The sequence below is a fragment of the Symsagittifera roscoffensis genome, chromosome 7 (genome assembly GCF_963678635.1).
Source record: "Symsagittifera roscoffensis chromosome 7, txSymRosc1.1, whole genome shotgun sequence".
Classification (NCBI taxonomy): Eukaryota; Metazoa; Xenacoelomorpha; order Acoela; family Convolutidae; genus Symsagittifera; species Symsagittifera roscoffensis.
This window is the reverse complement of record NC_087068.1, coordinates 40,938,125-40,964,289: the sequence shown is the minus strand read 5'-3', so window position 1 is coordinate 40,964,289 and position 26,165 is coordinate 40,938,125. Positions and strand designations below refer to the sequence as shown.

The following is a 26,165-nucleotide window of genomic DNA, read 5'->3' as shown; positions in this document are numbered from 1 at the left end:
AAAAGTACCAGAGTTCTTGGGACCGACAGACGGAACAACCATAAACAGAGTGGGATAGATGGAGCTATCTATTGAAGTTGGCATTGTTTGCGAAAACAGCAATAATGGTAAATACATTATTAAGGCCGAAACCGGCAGCAGTTATCTTGCCGGTAGCTCCAGTAAAAAAAAACCAGCCGTATATGGCAACGAATAGTATGCGGCGACGAGTATATGGCAACGAGTAACGGCTGCGAATACTATAGATCGCAACATCCGAAACACAAAGTCTAGAACAAGATGCGAGAACAAATGTGAAGATGTTTGTCAAATAGGAGTATCAAGCCATATTATTCCAAGAACTACAGGCCTAAGAAACCCCATATCACTCGTATTTTTGTCACTGGGAAAAGAACGACAAAACCAGTTCGCGTTGGTGAAATTAAACGACGATTCCATAACATTGAGGACGTTTCGGCGGAACCTGGAAGTGATTTTCCGAAACCGAGAAACCGAAGGATCAAAAGATACGTCTTTTTCACAGAAACAAGCGTAAAAGCAATGATGGAGCTGTTTTTTGTCACCTGAGGGGCCTGGCAGAACACTGTGAGCTCGGAGCAGGAGAAGACGTAATGATTAGTGACGTATTTGTTATCAATATGTCAAATTCAAAGATTCAGGATGAACACGTGAATGAAGTGGTGACTTTAGAAGGCACATTAGAGTATGCAATACTGTCAGAAAAAATAGAGAAGAACGGCAAGACTAGCCGAGATAATGGTGGCTAGGGGAATTTGCTGAGCAGATATGTCAACTTCGTACAAGGAAAAAGCGGGAGGCATTGAGGGAACCGTGCAACTCCAAAAGAAAATCATGGTCAGCCCAGCATCTTCAATTTTGACCGTCCTCGGTCAAGACTGCAGAAAATGTGGCATGGAGAAATGTTTTGCCAATATCTCTAGGAGTGGAGGCCAACACGGCCAATCTAGTGCTAACGTGAGAGGCAGGGTAGTGCGAGTACCGGCGAGAAGCGGACGTGGATCAAAAACTCCATTCGGTGGCAAGATTTATCTAGTAGTTGAGAGAAAGAGAGCAACAACAATGACCAGGACGAAAGAAACTTCGATGTTTTGCCAACAAAATGTAAGAATGAGAACGGAAATTACAACTGTAAATTTCGGGTTCATCAAACGACTATGGTGTAAAAGCAATTGATGATGTGACAAAAAAAATCAAAAGTAGCGGAGGAAACAAAGGAGGGCTCCCTTGCAAAAAGCTCAAAAATTGAAACGTTTAAAAATTTTCTGACAGACAGGGAGCAGAAGGTACGACTCAGCTCAGGCAATAATGAGTCTAAGTTTGGAGTTTGGAGTACAACAAATCTGATGCCACGATGTATGGCAACGACCGCCAATAAGTACTCTGAGCAAGATTTTGGCAAGACTCAGACAGCTTACTACGCAATTACAACTAATTTGGCATCCTGAATCAGCGCACACTGGTATTCGACACCAAATCCAATGGATGGGTGGTGCGAGAGCACCTCTGGACAGTGATGGAACATAACAGGAAGCCAACTTTGGTCAGCAATTAGTTCAGAGGTCTAGGCTTGAATAAGTCTCAAGAATCAACAGCCGTAAAAAAGGTAAAGTAGGTTCCGTTAATACAATTGAGGCAGATGATAATTACTCACAAATCAAATTTGTAAAAAATTTTCAAGGGTTTTTTTTAAAAGAAAAGGAATAGCGAAAGTGTTTTTTGTTATATCAAAGTTTAAAAATCAGTTTTTAATAACGCATCAAAAGGGACGGCAAATCCCTAATTTTGACAAGATAAAGTAGTGGAGTAGTGGTGAAATCAAAAGACTAGGATGAAAATTGCACATACGACAATTAAAAAAGAGGCCACGACCAACAGTTTTTTTGCCGACTGTTCTAACAGACGAAAAGGAAAAATCAAGTTGGCATTAGATTCGAAACAGCCAAACACCGCGATTCTCAAGAACTAATATCAAAAGCCAAATATTGGAATTTTATTTGATTCGATCCAAGTCATAGCTGAAGGGAATCATCGCGAGATTTCATTTTTTTTCGAGCTAGGACTTGAAGTAGGCACATTCAAAACTTCATCCTGAAACAAAACATCATTGTACTATAACATTAAGTAACAATAATGTTATAATGATAGATAAAAGTATTAGAAGCGAGAGTAAGTAAGAATTACGTCAGTTAGAAAAGACAGGAATTGTAAGCGGATTCCGCGTGTTTTGCAGACCAAAACTTCTGTTGTGGGAAAAGAAAAGGCTCATAAACCAGAGGACAAAAAAGGAAAAAAAAGTTTGGGGAGATCAAAAACTCAGCAACTAGAGGGAAAAAGCCAGAGGTCAATAGTGATTACGGTCAACGACGAGTACAACACCAAGTAGAAGTGCTAACAATAACAGAATCGATGGAGATTAAGATTGCGAAAATTTTTAACCACAAAAGTACTCGCTGCTCTGGCGAATCGAGACGCGAAGTTACGAGAATTAAGGTAGTGCTTTATCAACAAAGTCAGGGAGAGACGTCGCAAAGTAGGCCAGTAATATAATCAACACTGAAAGAACATAAGTGTAAAGCGAGGAATAATTGTAATTGATTAGAAAACTGAAATTCAGAATTAATTGCAATCAGCGGTAGTGGACATTTCAACCGGGCCAAGCAAGAATGATGGACCTCGCAGACAAAATTTGGTGGCCGTGATAGAATAAAGGTTTTGTCCCAATTCTGTAAGCCGTGAACAGAAATTGCTAGGAACCTTAAATTCATGAATCCAAAAAACATCCCTGAACCACTACCAAAAATAAAAGAGCCGAACCAGGAGCTTCAAATTGATTTCATGGGATCGATTATCATCGGAAAGGGTCGTCAAGTTCAATTTCTATGTGCGATTGATCGGTAATCTAAATTTGCTACCTGTAAAGTTTTCCAGAACACAAACGGTGGAAACGTGCTCCTCGAATTCCTCGAATTTTAAATTAGATAACATGACTCACAGGAATAACATCGAGTTTTAAATTAGATAACATGACTTACAGGATAACATGACTCACAGGAACGGCGATGAAAACAATTGCGGACGATATTAAAATAGGACTATTGACATCGCATATAGATGAACACTTTGCGTCAGAAACAGTTAATGATTATTTCAAACACTCAGAGAAAGGTTACAAGGTGTAAAAGAAGAAAAGAAAACAAAATTTGATTACATAAGGACTTGCTTCGTTTAATACACCAATTGTGGTCAACTTAGTAACGAGTTGTAAAATTTTCACGGTTTCAAGCGCATTAGAGCTGCTATCCGAATACTCTAATACCAATATAACAATTGACCTAAGATGATTAGACTCGGAGATTCATTCCTACTAGTTTAGATGAGATGATCTTGGGCACGCCCCTACTGGACGACATGGAGGTTACAGACGAGGACTTCAGATTTGACGTTGTGGTGGAGCGTCAAAAGTAGCGATTGCAAATGTTAGACTTAGAGGTTTTGTCACGGACGACAGGGCCAAAAATAGTAAAGTTTCCGGAGAAGAAACTCAGACTAGTCCGGGGAACAAGAAAACAATAACCAGAAAATCAGATCTGGTGAAAACCGGACCCCCAGCACTTAAAAGGATCCAATTGGATAAATTAATGGCGATTAAGGTTGACCGCAAAACGATCGAAAACAAAAATTGTTGAGTAAGGACCGTGATGCGACAGAAAGAGTGAGGACCGGAGACGTCATAAATGCCAAATAGTCGGTAAACTCGAGGGGACGGACAAAAACTTGGAAAAGGTAGTCAAAATCAGTAGGTGAAACCGATCAGCCTAAAGAGATCGCCACAAGCTCAAGAAAATGATCCGGACAGGGGAAGTGGTGGTAACAGGAAGGTCGCACTGCCAGATACTCCGACTGTAGAGTTGGGATTCGAGGACTCATTCTAAGCCGAGGACATGACAGGGCCATAATCACGAGGCGTAACGAGTCAGCAGGAGCAATGCCAACCACAACAAAAAAAATGCCAGATATGTGACATCAAAATTGTCAGACTTGTCGGAACTTTTGAGCAGTAAAATGAGGAAGGCGAAAAAAATCGAAGGAAGGGTTGCCACTTGCAGTGTGAGCGAAGCGAAATGGAGCGGTGCGTTGGTTCCACAACAAAGCGAACGAGAAAAGAGCGAGCTAACAGAGGAGTCCACGGAAGGCGAGTTACAGTGTAAACGACAGAAGATGAAAATAGAAGCGAAAGTGGAGAAAAGTCCAAGATACAGACATATCAGAACCAAAAAAACTAAAGATTAAGACTTTTATAAAAAAATTATTAAACACACTTTTTGCCCAAGATGGTTTTTGGTGGTGCTTGGTGCTATCGTATGCGTTTAGACAGAAATCGTATTCACGCTAAAGGTCATTGTTTATGCTGAAGGTCTTTGTCCTATATGATGCTGTCCGGTACTTGGCCAAACTATGTTCGATAGGACATGATTGTTTAAATGTCTATACAATCTGATCTGAAACAGTATTTTCGGGGGCTGAATTGACATTGAATCACATGTTATTTAATGAGTTACTTAATTCCCTTAAGCAAGTTACGTTATCACAATTTAGAATACTTCAGGATCAAAAAAACGGATTTTAAACAACTTTTTTTCTACTAATAAGACTAAGGAGAAATTTTTAGGGTTCGATTCCAACCTTATCGCTGGTTTGTATTTTAGAAGATTAGAAATAATTGTCTGACCTTATGGTAAGGTAGTACATTCTTTTGATATTCTTCAAAAAAAACGTCTACTTCAGGATTCAGACAATTATCGAAAACTAGTTTTTTTTGGTAATTCAGCAAAATGATAGAAATGCTAGTACTATACAAACTAATAAGACTATATTTTTTTACTTTTTAATTATTGAAAAACGTTGATTGATTAAAACAAAGCACATATTTACAGATTTTGTCCTTGCCATGTTTGAAAAACAAGTGCAAAATTCGAAACAAAAATGAACAATTTGAATTACTATTGTTTCATATGTGATACAAGTGGGATCACTTTCCAATTCGAATTTTTTATACATCTGTTTCATGCCATTTATACCACGAAGTTTTTTTGTACCTGGGAAATTTTGCGATACTGCGTGTCTCGAATTGATCTCAATTGTTCTCGACGCAATATATAGATGATGCATATTTACTACATAATGCCCTTATTAGAGTTAAATAGTTTTTCTAATTACATCATCATGAGAACAGCTCCCCTCAAAAAATCATTAAGCAGTCAACAACAAGATGAACTGAAAAACCCAATCTCTCTGCTTGCGGACAGAGAATTGATCGACAGGTAACCATAAACAAATCTAGATGCAGATTTTAGAGTTACACAAAAATTAAGTGGGTAAAAGTAGTATTTTGATTTATAACAATAGAAGGTAATAAGTTCAATTTGAATAGCTGGTTTGCTTCTCGTTGTACTTCGCACAATAATTATAATTTGTTTCAAAGGACAATTTTTTGGCAAAAAAATTATGATTTCAATTTTTGATCTGAACATTTGAAAAGCTCTTGTTCAGAGTAATGTATAAACAAAAACTATCTCGTAGTAGTACAATTGATTGAAAATGAAATTCCTATAATATGCATTATCATTCTCAAACTTAATATATGCGCTATACTCAAAGTTACCAACTATTGTAACATATCATCAAAAGAAGGCTTACGAGTTAAGAATCCAGGCCGATAGGAAATGCGTGTCTTATTACGTATTCTAGCTCTTAACTCTTGTTTTTTGTTCCTACCTTCAAAGAAAATGACGAAAAATTTGTACTCGGGTGGTTCTTTTTTCCAGACTTTTCACCAGCCATTTTGACGGAACTTTGACGCCATTTTTTTATATCACCTAAAAGCTATTATTGAGCTCAACTTTCCTGTGATCATTTTTTGTAACGTTATGGGGGTTCTAAAATTTCCATTTTGTCATTTTGAGACAATAAACCCGCGACAACTGAAAAATTGTTCTGAAGTTGATGAAGAAGTCTATTTGCCATAATTGCTTTGCTACTAAGAGTGAAATCTATCATTTTGTAGATTATATGGAGTTTGAGGGGATAGTTAAAAAAACTCGAAACTTTTTTTTTAATTTTCATTTTTGTTTGAAAAAATCATCAATTTTTAAAAAACGAACACTGCTTTATCGGCCTTAAAAGGCTTTGCTCTGATACTAGCAGTCTTGTTACCGTTTTATATTAATGTAATCATTGATGATTTTTTATGCGTTTTCGAATTGTTATTTTAGTTTTTTGTGCAAATCAATAGAATCTAATATCTATAATATATTCTAAAACCAGGCACTATATCACCGTTTTTGTTAACACTTAACATAAAACATCATCAAATGTGGCTGGTAGAAATCACCTCGTTTTTTTATGACATGTGGGGATATAATATTCGAAAAGCTTTCTCAACAATTTTTTCTTTTTTTTTTTGAAAAATCCATCGATTTTTCTAAAGCGAAGATTGCTCCATAGACCTTAAAAGGTTCCGGGCTTTGCCTTGATATGAGCAGCCGTATTCCAATTAGGAGAACAACAACAGCGAATTTTGGTCCGTGAGTACTGTTAAATGCCTCCTCCGACATTCACGATATAGCTACTAACTGCAATGCCCTCGTTGACCATTTTTATTCAGGTTCTTTGAGGAATCAATCTGCGAATGAAACTCCGCGCTTCTCTTCGGGTTGCAATCTTCCAGAACATTCCTAAGGCCTTTGCTGCTTTTTCCAAACAATACGCTCATATCATTGTGTTCCACAATATTAGCTGATCCTTTCTTCAAGTTCATGAAACTCATCTCACAATCTGGGATTCAACTGAATTCTGTTCTTTTGCTAACAAAATCTTAGAAACTACCCTTTTTTCTGCTTCTAGCGGAGATTATTCATAGAGGTTGAGTATCGAGCCTATAAATGATCTGACCCATCAAACTTTTCCGGGGATTTATCGACTCATAAAGGGCGTTTTTCCTTTTAGCGATTTTTTTCTGTGATAATAATTTTTAGCGATGCTGTGATCGTATGTCCCAAACTTTTGCAGTTTTTTTCTTGCAAAGTCGTGTTTTGACATTTTCACTGATTGTTTTTCACAGTCCAAACTTCTTCCAACATTTTGCGCACTATTTTGCTTCTTTTTAGTGTCAGTTAATATTTTTTCTTTGAATGCGGGTGTCTGGGTAACTTCGCTTAAGACCTTTTTGATTAACTTTACAAAATTGGTGAGCATCGCCATCAGATCATAAAACCCATAGGAAACGCTGAAACTCCAATGAACCTCCACAAACTTTAAATTGCAATGAATGCTTGCTCGTCTTTGCTGAGTGGGGGCTAGCCGTCTTCGCACGTCAGATTCATCTTTGTTTTTTTTTCGTAAAGCTTACCTCATGTTTCTTTCTCGCTTATCAGTTTATCGATTTTGTCGACTGACGACATCTTATGATAGTTTTTGCGATTCATTAGTTCTTGCAAATTGAGTGGGGAAACTCACGGATCTAGCTATTATCACGATTTCTTAAAGTAGTTCACCAAAAATTATTATAATATATCTCTATGCTCGTGTGCCACAAGTTTTTCTCCATCCGTACCTACTTAGTAGTAGAAATTAATATCTAATCTTCGGCCCTTAAGTTTTATAGGACTTAGGTTGTGGCAATTTTGGCGTTTGCAACTGGTCCCTGCAGCTCCTCCTTCTCCTGCTTGGTCTTCCAGGCTGCTAGAATATCTTCACCTTGGACGCTCATCTCGTCAATTGCAGGTTGTTACAACTCTTTTTTCTCATGTTCAAACTTTTGGACTGCTTGTTTATGATGCTCATCACCTTGGATGCTCATCACAATCTCCCCGGAAACTTCTCTGCAATACATAACCAGCCCAGCTGTCTCATCAGGTCTTGTCCCTTGATTGAACAAACAATAATCAGGATAATCGGAGGACACTAAACGATTAGGTTCCTCCGATTATCCTGATTAATGATTTCTTCCAAGGTAAATTAACATGCAACCATCTTTGGCAAGGATTAGACACCTGTTTGATTTTGCTCATAAAACTAGGTATATCAAATGGTTCAGCAAAACTCACAAGTTTTTTAAATTTTTTAAAAACTTTTTAAAACTTGAAAACTTTTTGATGACCTAACAAAACTTTCCAAAAGTTTTTTCGACTTAAAAAGACAATAAATTTTTGTCTATTGCATATTCCAGCATACCTTTTTTACCAATAAAAAACCGTAAAAACAATGTGTATTTTTTGGAAGGCAAAAAATGATTCTTATTATTTTTGGATATGTAATTTAAAACTGTATCTATCAAAAAGTGAAGCTCTGGAACAAAAAAATTATAATAAAAAACATTCTAGCCATATAAAAAGGTTAAGATTTTATTAGAACCCTATCTAATGATTTTATTAGAATCCTATGTAAAGTTCCTCGCTTTTTGTAGCAAACTTTTTTGCTTTTAATTACTTCATATTTTTCCCATGCCGGCTTTTCAACAGAATTTGTTTTGACTTCTGAAGAAACCGCGGAATATCTATGCTCATATTGTTTTTTCCTTTAGTTAATTTTAGAATTTTTAATATAGTTTTTTGACAAAAGTTCTTTATACCAGCTGAATGATTTTGCTTTCCTGAAGTCAAATTTCAGAATATATTTCGCTTGTGATCAATTTATGTTTGAAAAAACTTTGAAAACTGTTAATTTGACCAGTTTGGGGTTGGATAATTAACAAACAATAATTTGCGTAATTATGATACGTGTAAGCGGTGGGTAAACACATTCCAATTTGAATTGAGGCAAATCATTTGGTCGTTTTATTAGTACAAGACGCCAAGTATGTTCTTTTGTAGCCTTGTATACTTTTTTCAATTCCGATCCATTCATCTGCATGGGTCCAGCCTTAGGTGAGCAACACTTTAGTAACATGCCGCAAGTCCATCTTAACTGCTCGTTTCATACTTCACCCTTGAAAAATTATCCAGTACTACAAAATCGTTTTTAATTGAGTTGAGTCAGCTCTTTGTCTTATTAATTTCATACACGACTCAATTTTTAACACCTATAATTTATAATATTCAATTTACCAATATTCAATTTTGGTTTTTCCAACATCTAATTTTCCCATTATTAAAATTATTTTAAAATACTCGAGACCAATTAAAGAGCAATTGGAACATTCAGGTTTTTGCCCTGATATGAGCAGCGTTGTTGTTAAATATTGTCGCGTTTGAATAATGCCAATTTGAGCAGTTTCAGACAATTAAGGACCACTTGCTTACTGCTTTTCACGCGTAAGCGGAAAATTATAACGTGTCAGAGTTATTGTTCCGACTTTCGATACAAAAATAACGGAATATTTGTGCTCGGGGTGGGTTTGTTTTTCTTCAGACAAATTTCGACTTTTTAACTAGCCATTTTTGACGGACTTTTTTTTATCATTCGAAAAGTGTTGTTGTTTTGAGCTCAAACTTGAAAAGATATTTTACCTGTGATCATTTTTGGTAAAGTTATGGGGGTTTAAAGATTGCCATTTTGGCCAATTTGGGACAATTAACGAGCGATATATTTCGCGCTATTAACGCGTAAGCGGCGAGTTAATCCGTCTTAGAAATCGTTCCAAATTAGTTGAAAGAAGCTTATTTGCCATAATTTATTTGTTACAAGGAGCGAAATCTATCTTTTTGTACTTTATATGGCGTGTGTGGGGATGATTCTCCCAAAAAAATTCAAATTTTAGAAAAAATTTGTTTTTCATTTTTTTCTTTCATTTATTTTTTGAATGTTATTACTGTCCCATAAACCTTAAAAGGCAGTCGGAGCATTCAGGGCTTGGCCCTGATACGAGCAGTCTTGTTGTTCCGACTTTCGATACGAAAGTAACGGAATATTTGTGCTCGGGGTGGGTTTTTTTTTCTTTAGACAAATTTCGGCTGTTTAACTAGCCATTTTTGACAGAATTTTTTTTATCATTCAAAAGGTATTGTTGACTTGAGCTTAAATTTGAAAAGATATTTTACCTGTGATCTTTTTTCGTAAAGTTATGAGGGTTTAAACATTGCCAGTTTGGCCATTTTGACCAATTTGAAACAATTAACGCGCGATATAATTCGCGCCCTTAACGCGTAAGCGGAGATTTAATCCGTCTTATAAATCGTTCCAAATTGGTTGAACGAAGCTTATTTAACATAAATGATTTGTTACAAGGAACGAAAACTGTCTTTTTGTACTTTATATGGCGTGTGGGGGGATGCTATTAACGCGTAAGCGGAGAGTTAATCCGTCTTAGAAATTGTTCCAAAGTGGTTGAAAGAAGCTTATTTCCCAAATTTGATTTATTACAAGGAGCAAAATCTATCTTTTTGTACTTTATATGGCGTGTGTGGGGATGATTCTCCCAAAAAAATTCAAATTTTAGAAAAAAAATTGTTTCATTTTTTCTTTCATTTATTTTTTGATTGTTATTACTGTCCCATAAACCTTAAAAGGCAGTCGGAGCATTCAGGGCTTGGCCCTAATACGAGCAGTCTTGTTGTTCCGACTTTCGATACGAAAGTAACGGAATATTTGTGCTCGGGGTGGGTTTTTTTTTCTTTAGACAAATTTCGGCTTTTTAACCGTTACATTTTTGACAGAATTTTTTTATATCATTCAAAAGGTATTGTTGACCTGAGCTTAAATTTGAAAATATATTTATCATGCCATGCTTCTGCCAATGACAACAAAAGAGCAAATTTGGTAAGAAAATTTAGTTGCGGTTCCGATTTTGTGTCTTTTCAAATTACATATTGGTACTAATTTAAAATCCATCTTTGAACACGCAGCGCAGCATGCATTCGCAATTTGAGTTACTTGTCCATTAAAGTTGATCACTGGATCTACAGCTGCTCAGGTAAAAAAAAAGCAAAGTCCAAGCCTTGCAGAGATAAGCATGGATTTCCTAGATCTGTCTAAGCGTCTAGGGCTGTTTATCACGGATTTAAATGACATTTCATTTTTCCAAAATAAGGATTAACAAAACTTTACTAGCTTTCTGAAAACAGCACAAGAATAGTCGTATCAGGTCAAAAGAAGAGCTTTCTGAAAACAGCACAAGAATAGCTTGCTTTGGCAAATCCTGCTTGCCACAAAGGTGGCTTGCTTACTATTCGAGCTCACGTCTTTGCCACAGGAGAAACTAGATAATTTGGGATTACTTTCTAGAGAAACTAGAGAAACTAGGATTACTTTCATTGGCGCAACTCTGGCTTTCTAGATACGAAAGAAAATCGTGTATCAAGTAGAGTCTTTACACGGGCACAAAAAAGTCTACAGCACAAAAAACAACGATGTACAGGTCCCGCATGCGTATAGCATATACAAATTTGAAAACTAATTTGAGTATAAATTATTAACTTTGAAAATCTCTAGTAAATAAAACACAATTTAAAACGCTTCTACATATCTATGACTATAAAAAAAAGAATGCGCAAACAAAATGCGGATTCAATTTAAAATGTGCAGATGCCGCTTACAATTTGCGGCTTCCGCTGACAATTTGCCGATTTCGTTTACAATGTTAGATTCCGCAACAGCTCAATTTAACTATACACTTGTCTTATTAATTATTTATGGATTCCCCACACTGTTCCGGAATCCGCAAATCCTGTTGCTGATTCCACAATTTTGCCTATTTTTGGAGCGATTTTGAATGCTACAGTGTTTAAGCTGTTTATGTGTGAAATCCAAAACAGTAAGGAAGATCGCAGAAAAATAACATTAGTGCAGATTCCGCGGCAAACCTGATTTTGGCGACTTGCGGAACTCACTTACAATGCACAGAATGCACAGCTTGGCCTCATAATATAAAAAATATTTCATCTCCGATCTTTTTTGAAGTATTATGGGAGCTTGAAATTTCCCAATTCGGCCAAGCTCTAATTTTATGGGCGCTTTGAAGATTTCATTCAGAATGTTGAAAGCGTAATACGGGGCAAAGATATTTATAAGTTATTTATGCGTGGCAATTTATCCCGCACAAAAAAGTTTCAAATTGATATGAGGCTGGGTTATTGTTTTTATTTTTGAACGACTCAAATTTTTACAATTGATCTTTGGTAACGGTCAAAATTTATATTTTTTCGATATTTTTTTCCTCAATTCGATATGGATTAAGGGGCAGTCGGAAAGTTCAAGGCTTTGCCCTGTATGCGAGCTGTCTTGTTGGACTCAGTGCGGTTTTTTTATCTGACCAATATTCGATTGTTACTGGTATGTTGAGTTCAATTTTAGAAAAATGTTGTACCTGTTCGTAGAATTATAGGGGGTTTTAAATTTGCCAAAAATGATAAACTACCATATTAACACTCGATATAATTTGTAATTTCAACGGGTAAACAGTGACATACATTGTTTCAAACTTATATGAGGAAAGCTATCGGCTCTTTTTAATGCATTACAAGAATCAAAATTTATCATTTTGTATTTGACAGCGTGGGGTGAAAAACGAAGAAATTTTACCCATTTTTTGTTCGGTTTTTTGCCTGTTTTTGAAAACAAAAAAAAATTCACTGTGACTTCAAACGACAGTTGGCACATGATAAAACTCGCCATGATTTGAGCAGTCATGCTTTTCTTCGTGTTCAGTGTTTTTGATCGACGAACATTGAAATTAGTTATCTGGCAAATAGCCAAGTTGCAGTTAATCCTCTTCCTTCCGACAACAGAACTCGCGTTTCATTCACTCTAATAAAAAAACCCAATCCAGCTGAAATATTCGGTTTAAAAATTCGTTAAAACATCCAGAAACGTTCTTGAATATTGTTTCCTTGTTTAAAGACAAAAATTGCAATATTACTAAGAAAGGAATCTATCAATTTGGCACCGAGTTTGGCGTCGTAACTCGTAATAATCATTACGGCGCCAAACTCGATTTTACAACAGATCACATAGTAGTGCTAACTGGCTTCTGGAATTCCCAGATACATTTTGGTTCTGACTTTTGTAACGAAAGTAACGGAATAATTTTGCTCGAGGTGGTTTTTTTCATCAGACAAATTTTGACATTTTAACAAGCCTTTTTTGACGAAATTTTTTATATCCTTCAAAAGGTATCGTTGTCGTGAGTTTAAATTTGAAAATATATTTCACCTGTGATAATTTTTAGTTAAGTTAGAAGATTGCCATTTTGGTCAATTTGGACGATTAACGCGCGATGTGTTTCGTGCTTTTAACGCCCGGGTTGCCCTCCATGAACCGAAAACGACTATCTTACAGTTCATTACATCAAATGTATGAAAAAATACTACTCATACCATTGTCATATAATTTCAAAAAATCATTGGAAAAAGATTTTAACTAGTTTTTGCGGCTATTTGAACCAAACAAAACAGTCTGGTAGAGAAAAAAAATTATTTTAATGTTTTTTTTGGAAAAAAATGGTTATCATACAATTTCCATATATGAAAATTGTAATACCAGCATCTTTTTGATGGCGACAACAAAATTTTTCCAAGTAAAAATGATATTGCCCTGAAAAAATTTTTTTCAACTGCAAATCAATTTTGTATTCAGAGAAACTTTTTCCAAAAAAACTTTTCCAACTTTTTGTCTGCATAACGTAGTCCTGGATACACAAAAATTAGATTTTTTTCCGTTTCTCTGGATCATTTTTCAAAACAGGCTATAATCATCTTTGAAAATTTTTGCCGAAAATTAAAAGTTTGATGCTTTCGGTATATCATTGATGAAAAGAACTCTTATACAATTCAAGTCGGTTCTAATGCCTCTCAAATTCCAGACGATCATCCCTTTGGTGACTCTAGTTTTGAGGTCTAGTCACTTGTGTGTGTTCGGCCACAAACACATCCCAAAAGTTTTGAGAAAAGAAATTTTTTTAAAGTCATCTTTTTGGTTTATGAAAACTTAGCTTGTCCTGCTTTTTCACTGTATGAAAAATGCTTATCCTAGAAATTTCTAACGTTTTTTGTATCTGTAGAATTGTCGAAATTGTATGATATTGCATTTTTTCACTCATGAAAATTGTAAGATAAGCATTTTGGTCAACCCTGGCGCATAAGCGGAGATTTAGTCTGTCTTAACAGTAGTTCCAAAAGGGTTGAAGCAAGCTTAATTGTCGTAACTGATTTTTTACTAGGAGCGAAAGCTATCACCATAGATGGCGTGTGGGGTGATGATTTTCACAAAAATTGTCATATTGAAAAAATATTTTCATTTTATTTTGTTGCAATTAATTTTCTCATGTTACTAATGCTCCATACACCTTAACAGGCAGTCGGAACTATCAGGGCTTTGCCCTGATACGACGGTCTTGTCTACATGTGTTAGTGAATTTTGTAGGCAGAGTTCAACGACAAACGTTGACTATAAACAGTTTTGACAAATAATAGTTGTGTTGGAATCCTGTGACAAACGTTTATACGTTGATAAACACATTTGCCTAATGCTTAAACATTTGTGTTTCGATTGAAACTCAAAGACCGTCTGTGGAATTTGGTTCAAAATTTGGGAAATTATTTTTTTCACAAAAATTTGAATTAGTTTTGCTCAGAAACCATTTACTGTGTCATAAGAAACAAGCGAATGAAACAGTTACTGAACTCGTTTCAATTTTTTTTAACTTGAACTTAACACAAAACAAAATTTTTTGAGTTTACTGCGTTGCAAATCTTCACACGAAACTCGCCGGGATAATTTATGGCTGAAATGATTAGCCGAGTATGTTTGTTCAGTTCATCTGCGCTAAATTTTGTCCGAAATGCAAAAAACTTGCAAGGACATAAAGCCTATCAATTTTTAAAAGTCATTAAAACATTACCATGAAACTTTTTGGACAATTCTGCTTTTACAAAAAAATTGTCAGAAGTCGGATATTCGACTTTTACGTAGTCTGTAGTGATTTCTCTGTCCCGATTTTGAAGAAACTGAATTTGTAAGGAAGGTAACACTCATTTGAGCACTTGGTTGAAGCCTAATTTCAGACTTCTGATTGAGTTTTAAGACAACTGGTCATAAATTCAGAGATAAGACTTTTTGCAGTTACGTGCGCAGAAGTTTTTCTAGTGGGGGTCGGGTTTTCGGAATATTATAAAAATTTATAAAAACTTTTTTTAGGCCGACCAATTTGATTTTCTGGACTCTCCGAAAATACTATAAAAACCCAATTTTTGAATTTTTTTAATTTTTATTTACAAAAAGGCCAAAAAATCGTTTTTGGGCAGTTTTTGGAAAACGTTGACAAAAATATTGCATTTTTCGGCGCGCGCTCCCTCAAAACTTAGTAATTTTGGCGCCGAAAACGCCTTTAGAAACTTTTTGAGGTTTGTCTGCCAAAAATAGATGTCAAAAATTTATACCAAAGCGGGACCCTTTGGAGAAGTTGGCAACTAGAATTGAGGAGGAAGGGAGGCAGACGCGGCCCACTACGCCCCCCTCTTGGCACGTTAGTGATAAGCTAATTATTGATAGGGATTAGGGATCTTGTTAAATATCCCCACGCCCCCCTCCTATTGCAATAGGGGGATATTTAACAAGGTGCGAAATTCGTATACGTTTAACTGTTAACTTCCTTCTTTATAGGCGGGGGGAGATTCGTTACAATGTACCATAGGGGGGATAGTTAACAAGATCCGGGATTAGCCGCTCTTTTTTAGCCACTTCAAAAAAATAAAACTAAACCTATTTTCATAATGACAACTTCATCTCAGATTTAGCCAGTTAATCTTTGAGATGAAAAAGTTTCATTATGCAAAACAACAATAGTTTTTGTTGCCAAACTTAAAGGAATATTTTTTAACAGCATTGGATTTTCTGCAGTGTTTGAATTGTAATTTTGAGAGAAGTGGGAGGGAATCCAAAAAACGTAAGAAAAGAAAAACACTGCATTCTTCTCAAGTCCATATTCATAGCAATCTCTGAAGCATAATCGAGAAGTGGACTTTCACGAAGCATGTTATTTGACTTGAACTTCATGGCTTGGAATATTTGGCTTGGTTATATTTGGCTCGGAATTAAACGGTTAAATCCGATTTGGCTGGGTTGTTTCCGAGAGAAGTGAAATGATTATCTTCAAAATCTCAATAGTTGGACTTTAACTAAGTTCATAGTGGTTTCTCTTCTCAAACTAGTTATTAACCGCTGATGGAGGAAAAATCCGAACACACATTTTTTTGACTGTTTTCTTAATTGCAAAAATGGTAAATTTTAGTTGCATTGGAATCCAGTGGTAAACGGTTATACGTTGATGAACACATTTGCCTAATGTTTAAACATTTGTCTTTCGATTGAAACTCAAAGACCGTCTGTGGAATTTGGTTCAAAATTTGGGAAATTATTTTTTTCCCGAAATTTTGAATTAGTTTTGCTCAGAAACCATTTACTCTGTCACAAGAAATAAGCGCATGAAACAGTTCTGAAGTCGTTTCAAGTTTTGCGGAAAAAAATTAAAATTTCTGGAATCCGATTCAGAACAAATTTTACCGATTTGGGCGTCGTACTGAAGAGTGTTCAGAGAATTTTATTGTCTGCTATTTGAGTTTTTACATAAAGTTAACACGAAACAAACTATTTTGAGTTAACTGCGATGCAACTTTTTACACGAAACTCGCCGGGATAACTTTTGACTGAAATGATTAGCCGAGTATGTTTGTTCAGTTCATCTGCGCTAAATCTTGCCCGAAATACCAAGAATTTTTAGGAACTTAAGGTTCATCAATATTTAAAAAACATTAAAAATTTACGTTGAACCTTTTTTTAAAATTCTGCTTTTACAAAAAAAAATTGTCAGAAGATTGAAAATTCTACTTTTACATAGTCTGTACTATTTTTTATCCAGATTTTGAAGAAACTGCATTTATTAGGAACAATTGATTAAAGCCTAGCTTAGGATTTTTAATGGAGTTTTGAGACAACGTGATCATAAATTCAGATTTAGGACATTTTGCAGGTGCGTGGGCAAAAGTGGCATTCGCAAAAAATTTTCCTGGGGGGTCGATTTTTCGTAAATTATCAAAATTTTGTGACAATAAGTTGATTTGGACCGATCAATTTGATTTTCCGAGCTCACCAAAAACACTACATGGACCCTATTTTGGCAAATTTTTTCTTCGGCGCAGGCAAACTTTTCAAAAAAGCGTTTTTAGGCAATTTTTGGAAAAATTTAACCAGAAAATTGCGTTTTTTGAGGCGCGTTCCCCCAAAACTTAGTAATTTTGGTGCCGAAAGCTCTAGAATATTTTTGGGGTTGGTCAGCCAAAAATTGATTTCGTAAATTTATACAAAAGCAGTATTCTCGGAAAAAATTGGCAACCAGAATTGAGGGGGAAGGGAGGAGGTCGCGACCCACCACACCCCTCTCTCGGCACATTACTGATAGACGCTCGTTACTGATAGAGATTAGCCGCTCAATTTTTAGCTACTTCAAAAAAGATATCCAGAAACCTATTTTTTATTGACTCCTTAATCTCAGAATTATTGAGGTAATCTTTGAGATGAAAAAGTTTCTAGTAAACAACCAAAATTTTTAAAAAATGGGCTTTTTTCAAGTCCCTAATAGCTTCTCAACAAAAAACCGAGGCATTTTCCAAAATAAAAATGTTTTTTTTTGCCAAAACTAAAGGAATCTTCTTTAACAGCATTGGACTTTCTGCACTGTTTGAATTGCAATTTTTGAGATAAGTGGGAAGGATTCCGAAAAACGAAAAAAGAAAAACATTGTGATCTATTCAAGTTCAAATCCATAGCATTCTCTTAAGCATAATCGAGAAGTGATTATTTGCAGGTGACATTCTCAAAGCATGTTATATGGCTTGGTTATCATGCCTTGAAATATTTGGTTTGGTTATTTTTGATCGGAATTATTATGTTAAACTGCTAATTCCGATTTGGCTGGGTTTTTTCCGAGAGAAGTAAAAAGACTATGTTCAAAATTTCATTAGTTGGATTTTAACTATGTCCATAGTGATTTCTCTTCTCAAAGTAGTAACTTTTTCGATTAGTTTCTTATTTGCAAATAAGGTAGAATAAACTCCGAAATGATTGAAAAACTTGAAAAAGATGGTCAAGAATTTAAAAAAAAATTTTTATCAAGACTTCCGTCAGAAAGATCTCTATCAGAAAGTTCCAACCCGCAAACTCAATTGAGGAGAATTGCATAGCGCGAAACTAAATGTTTCAGAGGAAATCCTTTCACTTTTGGAAATCTAAGGATTCATGCGGCAAAAAAAAGCAAATTCTACCGAAAACTTCTCAAGTATCAGTTTTCACAACAACAGTTTCAGACCAGATTGGGTGATTCAACTTGAAGAAGTTTTTGCTGAAAGAATTTTGCATTTTACAGATTTTTAAAGTTTATTTTTAAATCAAGCATCATCACAAAAAATCAACTGAAAAGCACTGATTATATTTTTTGTCAATTTACTAATATTATTTGATAGTCGAGAAAGTCCAATCATATGTCGAGCACAGTCGAAACATAAGTAGAGCACGAAGTCGAAACATCGGTCGAGCACAGTCAAAACATAAGTCGAGCATAGTCAAAACAAAAAGTCAAGTTGGTCGAAATATAGGATCGAGCACAAACTTACAGCTCATTCAAACTCAAAATCGAAACCTAGAGTCGAGTCGGTTGAAATAAATTTAGCAAAAAATCCAGTATACAAAATTTTTTAAGATGCAGTTAGCTAGAGCAGCAAATTTGCTGGTCATATACAAGACCGCAACGAGAAGGCCTGCACATGGTCCTAAAATATATGAGTTTTTTGAGGCAACAACAAAACCGTCGAACACATTCAAATTGTTTTTTGTTCGGTCGAGTTCAGTCGAAACGTTTGTCCTCAGTCGAACTTGGTCGAATTGTTCTTCCTCTGTCGAACATAGTCGAAACATAGGCAATCTGGCTTGAGTCGTTCGAAACACATCGAGCCTGGATCGAGACGGTTGAAACATGATTTGCAAACTTCGACCCTTTGAAAAATTATTTTGATAATTTTTTTCAAAATAATCAAAATTTCTCCGAAGCAATAATTAGTTGGGAGTCTTTAAGGGGCTTCCCTCTGATGGGTTTCCTCGAAGAGGTCTTTCTCCCGATACTTTCAGGGCTTCCTCCTGATACTTTCAGGGCTTCCTCCTGATAAAAACAACCTTGCTGTTCTGGCTTTCGAAGAAAATTTTTGATTTTTTTTTTGGTATACGAGGTCAAATAAAAAAAAATTACAAAAAAAAAACTTTTAAAAAATGACGGTCGAGACGGTTGAGAAAGTCGAAACATATCTGAACTGGGTTGAACAAAGTCGAACACTTTTTTGTTGGGTCGAGAAAGTCAAAACATGCCAAAACTTAATCGAAAAAGTCGAAATATATGAAAAATTGGCCAAGACGATCGAAACACACCAATTATTGGTCGAGAAATTCGAAACTAAATCGAGCACTTCGACCCTGGGTATTTTTAACTGTTTAGGTTTTTTAAATCACAAATAATTTTTTTCGAACTCCGGAAAAAAAACAAGCGCAAGAACATGTTGGAGTAATTGTTTAAGATGATTCTTTTATTTTGTACAACAATAGGAAGCATTTTGTGCCCGAAAAAGCATTTAAAATCATATTTGTTTGTCATGGTTAAGCAGTGTCTCAACAGGCGATCCGATTGGCTCCTTGAATTTCAGACCGTCTAATTAGTTGGATCTTAATGTCTACTTACCCCGGTATATTATCTGCTGGCACGAATCACAGCCCTTAATTTTGTCTAGGACTGAGTTGCTGATCCCGCTGTGCTGAAAACATCGGTTAGCGATATCACCCGACCCACAATTAAACTAGCACTCGTGCTAGTTTATTTGGTACGGTAGGTTTTACTGGGCAAAGGAAGCCAATTAGCACATGGGCGAGCTTACGTAGTCGTGCAAACGAAAAGAAAATTTTCTACTTCTAAATTAGCTGTTCAAAATCATAGTTTTCAAAAAAAAAATTGAAATACTGTGAATTTGTCGTTTTGTTTCACTTTTGTCCATGAGTTTTCATTGAACTGCATCTGTTTTGTAAGATTACGGATAAAATTGAGCTGTTTCTCTTAGCAAAAAAGTCGATTTATCGAGTTGAGAGCTGTGACAACTACCAATACTGACCAATTAAGGACAGGGCGAATCAAGTTTCAGCACTTACCATCACCGCAATGAGCATTTGATCAAAATGTTTATTTAATGCTCTCAAAAGTCTCATTTTGATTTTAAAAAAAAGCCAATCTATCTTAATACTGTTTCAGGCTTAACACGTTTTTCGATGTAGTGAATCCCTTTAATTTTTGCTAACGTTCTGCAATCCACTTAAAATGTGGTAAAGTATGCTGCTTTCCAGCTACCTTCCGCTTTTTGAAGAATTTCTCGTTCCTTAGTTATTTATTTTCTAGTTCTTTGTTGTCAACAGTGTTTTCTGTAAGTGTGTTGTTCAGCCGCATCCAAATTTAAGAGTTAATCATGGATTATATTAAGATATTAGTACCAGTTTTTCTAAAAGTGAAAAAATATTAATTTAATCAAGTAATTATCGATTATGCTCTCCTTTTTGAAACAAATTATGAAGAACTATTTAACATTTTATGTTTTTCGAGACGCAGAAAAAAACTATAAGGGATTGTTTTTGATACATTTTAATTTTTTCTGCGTTTCGAAAAAACTTTAGTCAAATATAATCCTTTATTTTTATCTCATTGTAATTTTTAAGAAAATGCATTGCATTTCAGACGACTATAATCGATTAAATGTCTTTTAAACGCCCATTTCATTTTCGATCTTGCATCTACGTTGCTTTTGACTGGCTTTTTTTGCTTTTGACTGGCTTATCTGTAAATTTGAAAAACAGTCTCTTATTACGAAATGATTTCGATGAAATTTTTGTTCGGCTGTAAATTTTTTGCTCAGTAAATTATTTGCCAAAATGTGACAAGATCTCTCGTGTTTAGAGATTTCGTTTTCGACAAGAGTAATACAAACCTCAAATTATTTAAAAAAAGACATCGCATCAAGGCAAAGCCCTGAAAGTTCCGATTGCCTTTAAATTTCTATGAAGCAGTGTTCTTATTATAAAATTTGATGACATTTTCAAAAAAGTTGCATCTTTTAAAGCGCATCCCCCACTCGCGATATAAGGTACAAAGTGATAATTTTTTCCCAGTGATGCAGTAATAACGACAGACAGCCTACTTCAAACCATTTGGAATTCTTCTTTACTGATCAAATCTCATTTAAAGCGCGAAATATATCGCGCGTTTATTGACCCAAATTGGCCGTACTGGCAATTTTTAAACCCCCATGACTTTACAAACTATGATTACAGGTAAAATATCTTTTGTAATTCGAGCTCAAGACAACAATATTTTGCAGATGATGTTTTTAAAACTCCGTCAAAAATAGCTAGTTCAAAGTCAAAAAAACCACACCGAGCACAAATGTATAGTCACTTTCTTGGAAAGTCGGAACAATGAAACATGTTTTTGATGTGAAAATATCGTTTGATATAAATGATTTTTGGAGATGTTTCAAAGAACTATAATTAATTATAGTTATATTTAAAATGTCACGAATATAAAAAAACTTTATTCCTAGTGTGATAATTATTGTTCCGACTATTGAAAATGGGAAGTAGTTTCGCATTTGGGTGTGTGTTTTACTTTTTTCCACGCAAAATCAGGTACCACAAAAAACATTGAACTGGGCTGAGTGATACATCATGTTAAACTCGTTGAAGTCGTTATTGAAACCACATTATAAATTTCTCAAAAACTTTACCAGTGTCGAGAAAAACTGGTTTGATATACTTTTTTTATTTTTCGTTTTATTTGGAGCGAATAAATAAACTTGCAATAGCTTATTTTAATGGCTCAAAAGCTTATAATAGCTGAATTTACAAAATAGGATTACTCGAGGAAAATTAGATTTTTTCATTATTATAGCGCTGTTTTGGAATCAAAAACGTCAAAAAATCAAAAAACTGCGAATGATCCCAAGTTTCCCGAAAATGATCCCAAGTTTAAAAAAAGTTTTGTTGTATTTTTTAAGACGATGGTGGGAACATTCTGTGCTACTTGCACAGTAACCGGCTATCCTTGTAACCACTGATAATTGTCTGAAATTTTTTCGTTACAATCATTTATTTGGGCCTTAACTTGGATGCGGGAAATTGTCTTGTTGTTAATGCTGCTGCGTGCTTCTGTTGTTTTTTCGCTGCTGCTGTTTTTTTATTGCTGCAGCTGTTCTTGTTGACGTCGTTTGTTTTGCTCCTCGAGAAAACTGTTATAAACGAGCATTGACATTTGTCTTCCGTAGTAAGGGTACCAATATTCGGCGCCGATACAGCCGAGCCCATAGAAGAAAAAACTGATCAAATGAATCGCATCTTGAGTGTTCATTTTAGCAACGTTGTCGGTGCAATACCTCAATTCGGGTGACATTTTCAGCAGCTCGTTGATATAATAAGCGATCCATCCAATCGCGTGGGCTTAGAAACAAGTATGATAGATTGATCGATTGAAGCAGAAAGTGGCCTTGTTAGCCAAGTAGTAGTATTTTATGACCATAGAAGCCGGTTAAAAGATCAAAAATATATAGTCCCCTATAGTCACCAATAGCCCCGCCCCCCTCCCCCCACACACACCCTTACCCTTAAATCAGAGAAATTGGATTCCAAACCTTCACTATGCAAATAATCATTTCGGTGCTATTTCACGACTGACTTAGCGTTTTCTGCTTTTGATTGACTTATCAGGAAATGTGAAAAACTGTCGCCATAGCGTTTTCAAAATGCGCTTCCGTCGCCAATATTTTCAAATTATGATGGGAGGTCTCACCAGAAAAAAATGCTGTTTTTAGACAACACCTTCCAAAAAAACTGTTCAAAAATGCATTGGTCGACATTCACAATAAAAAAAATCACAACTGAAGAAAAACCCAGATCCTCCCGAGATATGGTCGTTAAAGTGAAAGGAGACGTAGATTCCATAGACTCTTTACATAGATTTTCCATAGGTTCTATATCAAAAAAATTGTTTGTCTCACTGCCTCCTAAAATTGATATATATTAGCTCAAAATGCGTCTATAGAAATGTTTTTTTTTTGGCTGGCCATCAAGAAATGGCTGTCTTAAAACAGTTTCTTAAGGGAGGGGGTTTTTATATGAAAAATGTGGCAACTCTATTACGAGGCCAAAGTCGGGTAATTTGTGAAGTTTAAGCGGATTCAGCAAAAAACGGCTCTGTTCTTGTGTGTCCTTTGATCAAGTCGTCAAAGTTTTAGCATGTTTAAAGTAGACTTGTCTATGGATTCCAAAGAATTACACATACCACATTGTGCTCCTATCCAGTGCACAGTTTGCCCTTGTAATACAGTTCTTCGGGGGAGAGATGAAGGGCGGTCGCGCTCACCCTAGCATTCTAATGAGCTTAACGCAATTTTTAATGATAATTTTCTCAAAAAAACACCTCGACAAGAAAAGCATAAAACGAATCAAATCGTCATATTTCCAATATCTAAAATTTTGAAAATGAAATAACTTCTAACAAAGCAGTTTAAATGATTGTATTGTGTTTCGGAAAACTGATTTTTAAGCGGTAACTCATCTATTATACTTGCACCGTACCTATAAGGACCTGTGGGTCTAGCTTGATTCCCCCTAGAGCACCTTGAAGGGCGCGCCAATTCAAGTATACCCAGCCTTGTATCTCCACTTTTCCGATAAACTTCTCCCTGAACTTGATTGGGTTTTCGTTTAGTCGATTCATCATTGCTTCATCAGGCCCGCCTTCAAAAATGTTCTTGAACTGAAGCAGATATCTGCAATTTTTTGGTACGATTAATATTCGTATTATGATTTTTATGATTATGACTATTATTATCAACATTATTATATAGAGAGAATAATTATTCAACTTTTCCAGTGTAGACGAAATTCACTCACTTTCAAAAGTTTATATAAAGCCCAAAAGTTAAAATTTAACTTTCCCAGTGTGCCCCACCCCCGAAAAATTATAGCTCCTACTTTTTTCAGAAAAAAAACATAAAGTACAGCGGGTTTAAGGAAAACATGAACTGATAAAATCTTATCAAAGTTGTATTAAAGCTCATAAGACATCAGGGGCGGATTTAGGAGGGGGCGGATGTTCCCCCCCCCCCCCCCTCAGGGATTCGACCCCCTGCCGACCCAAAGGTACTTGGATACTTTTTGATACTTTTTCAGAAATCCATTTTTGGCCGACCGACCCTAAAATTTTTCTAAAGGCGCCTTTGGCGCCAATATATACTAACTTTGAGGAGCGCGCGCCAAAAAACGCGATTTTTTTGTCAACATTTTTCAAAAAGTGCCCAAAAACGGCTTTTTTGACTGTTTTTTCAAAAATTTGCCTGTGGCGCAGAAAATTTAGCTAAAATAGGGGCAAAACAGTGCTTTGGGAGAGCTCAAAAAATCAATTTGGTCGACCTAAAAAAAAGGTCGTCAAAATTTTGGAAAATTTTTTGAAAATCCACCCCCCCCCCCCCCCCCCTCGAGAAAATCCTAGATCCGCCCCTGTAAGACATAAATAAGACAAAAAAGATGAGTGGGAATGAATGTTATTTAAGATTTTATTAGAATTAAAACAATTTAATTCAATTTACAAAATTCGAACTCTGTTATTATCCTTAAAATTTAATTTTACGATTTTTAAGACCATCAGAAACTGCGGTAAGAGTAAGGTCAACTGATAAGCAAAATACATCCAAGTGAGTCTCTTATGTAGCCCAACTAACTCTACGAGAGGAAGAGTTTCTCCATTTATATTTGAATTAATACAGTTTTCTTTGATAGTCACAGAATGTCGAGTTCACCTCAATTAAAATTTAGTTTCAGCATTTTTGAACAGATTGAGCAAACTGTTATAGATTATACTATAATTTAATTAGCCAATCAGTTGATCACAATTTTTTGGCGCATTTTATATTGACTAAAACGAGCCACCAATGACTTTTTACAAAAAATTTTACACGAATAGTTTGACTTCTATTAAAAGGGTTTAAAAAACTTTCAATGTCAACATTTTTTCTAAATTTATTATTGTTTTTTATTTTTTATTATTTTTTGTCTAACGTTAACCCAATTTCTGAAAAATGCGTTTAAAGTTTCAGCATTATTTATTTCGCTGGTTAGTCTGAATCAGAATTGAAGATTTTAAGATTAAAATTTTTCCAACGAAAAACTGTGAGGTGAATTTGCGATTTAAAAAATATTGGGGAAAATTCTAAAGAAAGAGTTTTCATTGCAGTTTATAGAGGTTTGAATTTGGAAAAACACACATTGCCTGACTTTTTTGAGATTTAATAACCTCAAATGAGCTCTGGAAGTCAAATTTGTTGACAAACAGCTCTTTTCTAGCTTCCCACCTTTTCAGAAAATATCGTCACACAAAATTGTTCCGAAAAAAAACCAAACGACAATTCGCATGTACCAAAAGTTGTAGGATTTTTCCACCTGTTCACACTGACACGTCTTAAGGGAGTTTTTAACATGAAAAATCATTCTAGAAAGGCTTCCATAAATTGGACTTCAGAAAAAATAAAAGGAAAGAAACTGTAAAAGAGCCGACAAAACACTGCTGTCCTCGAAGAAACACTAGTTTGATTAAACACTGCTTGAAAACACGCTGATCTCGCCATCATTTCGACATAACAGATGAACGAATTCAATTTATCTATTTTTTGAATACAACAGCAGCAAGACGGCTCGTACCCGGTCGAAAAAAAAACATTGAAAATATTTTTAAAATAATATATATTATATTATCCCTCACGCGCTTTTTAAAATACAAAATGATGGATTAAGCATTTCGGATCAATTTTTTTGGTTTTTTGCTCGACATATTTTGAGCTCAAACATCAGTAAAATTACCATGATGTTGGAAAACTATTAACTAATTATTTCGACTTTCGTTAGGAAAGTAACGGAACATTTGTGCTCGGGGTGAGTTTTTTTCAGACAAATTCCAACTTTTTACAGGTCATTTTTCACGGAATTTTTTTTGACGGAATTCAAAAGGTATTGTTGTCCTGAGTTTAAATTTGATAATCTACCTGTAATTGTTTTTCCTAAAGTTATTGGAATTAAAAAAATTG

General features: G+C 35.3%; 1 protein-coding gene across 1 annotated transcript in view; it reads right to left on the bottom strand.

Annotated features, from left to right (window-relative positions):
- Positions 1-26,165, bottom strand: part of LOC134852032 (uncharacterized) — an 84,746-nt gene that overhangs the window by 35,174 nt on the left and 23,407 nt on the right. Inside the window, exon 5 of the mRNA XM_063868310.1 lies at positions 23,662-23,855. Coding sequence (XP_063724380.1) covers positions 23,662-23,855 — 194 coding nt within the window. The remainder of the gene's footprint in view (positions 1-23,661; positions 23,856-26,165) is intronic.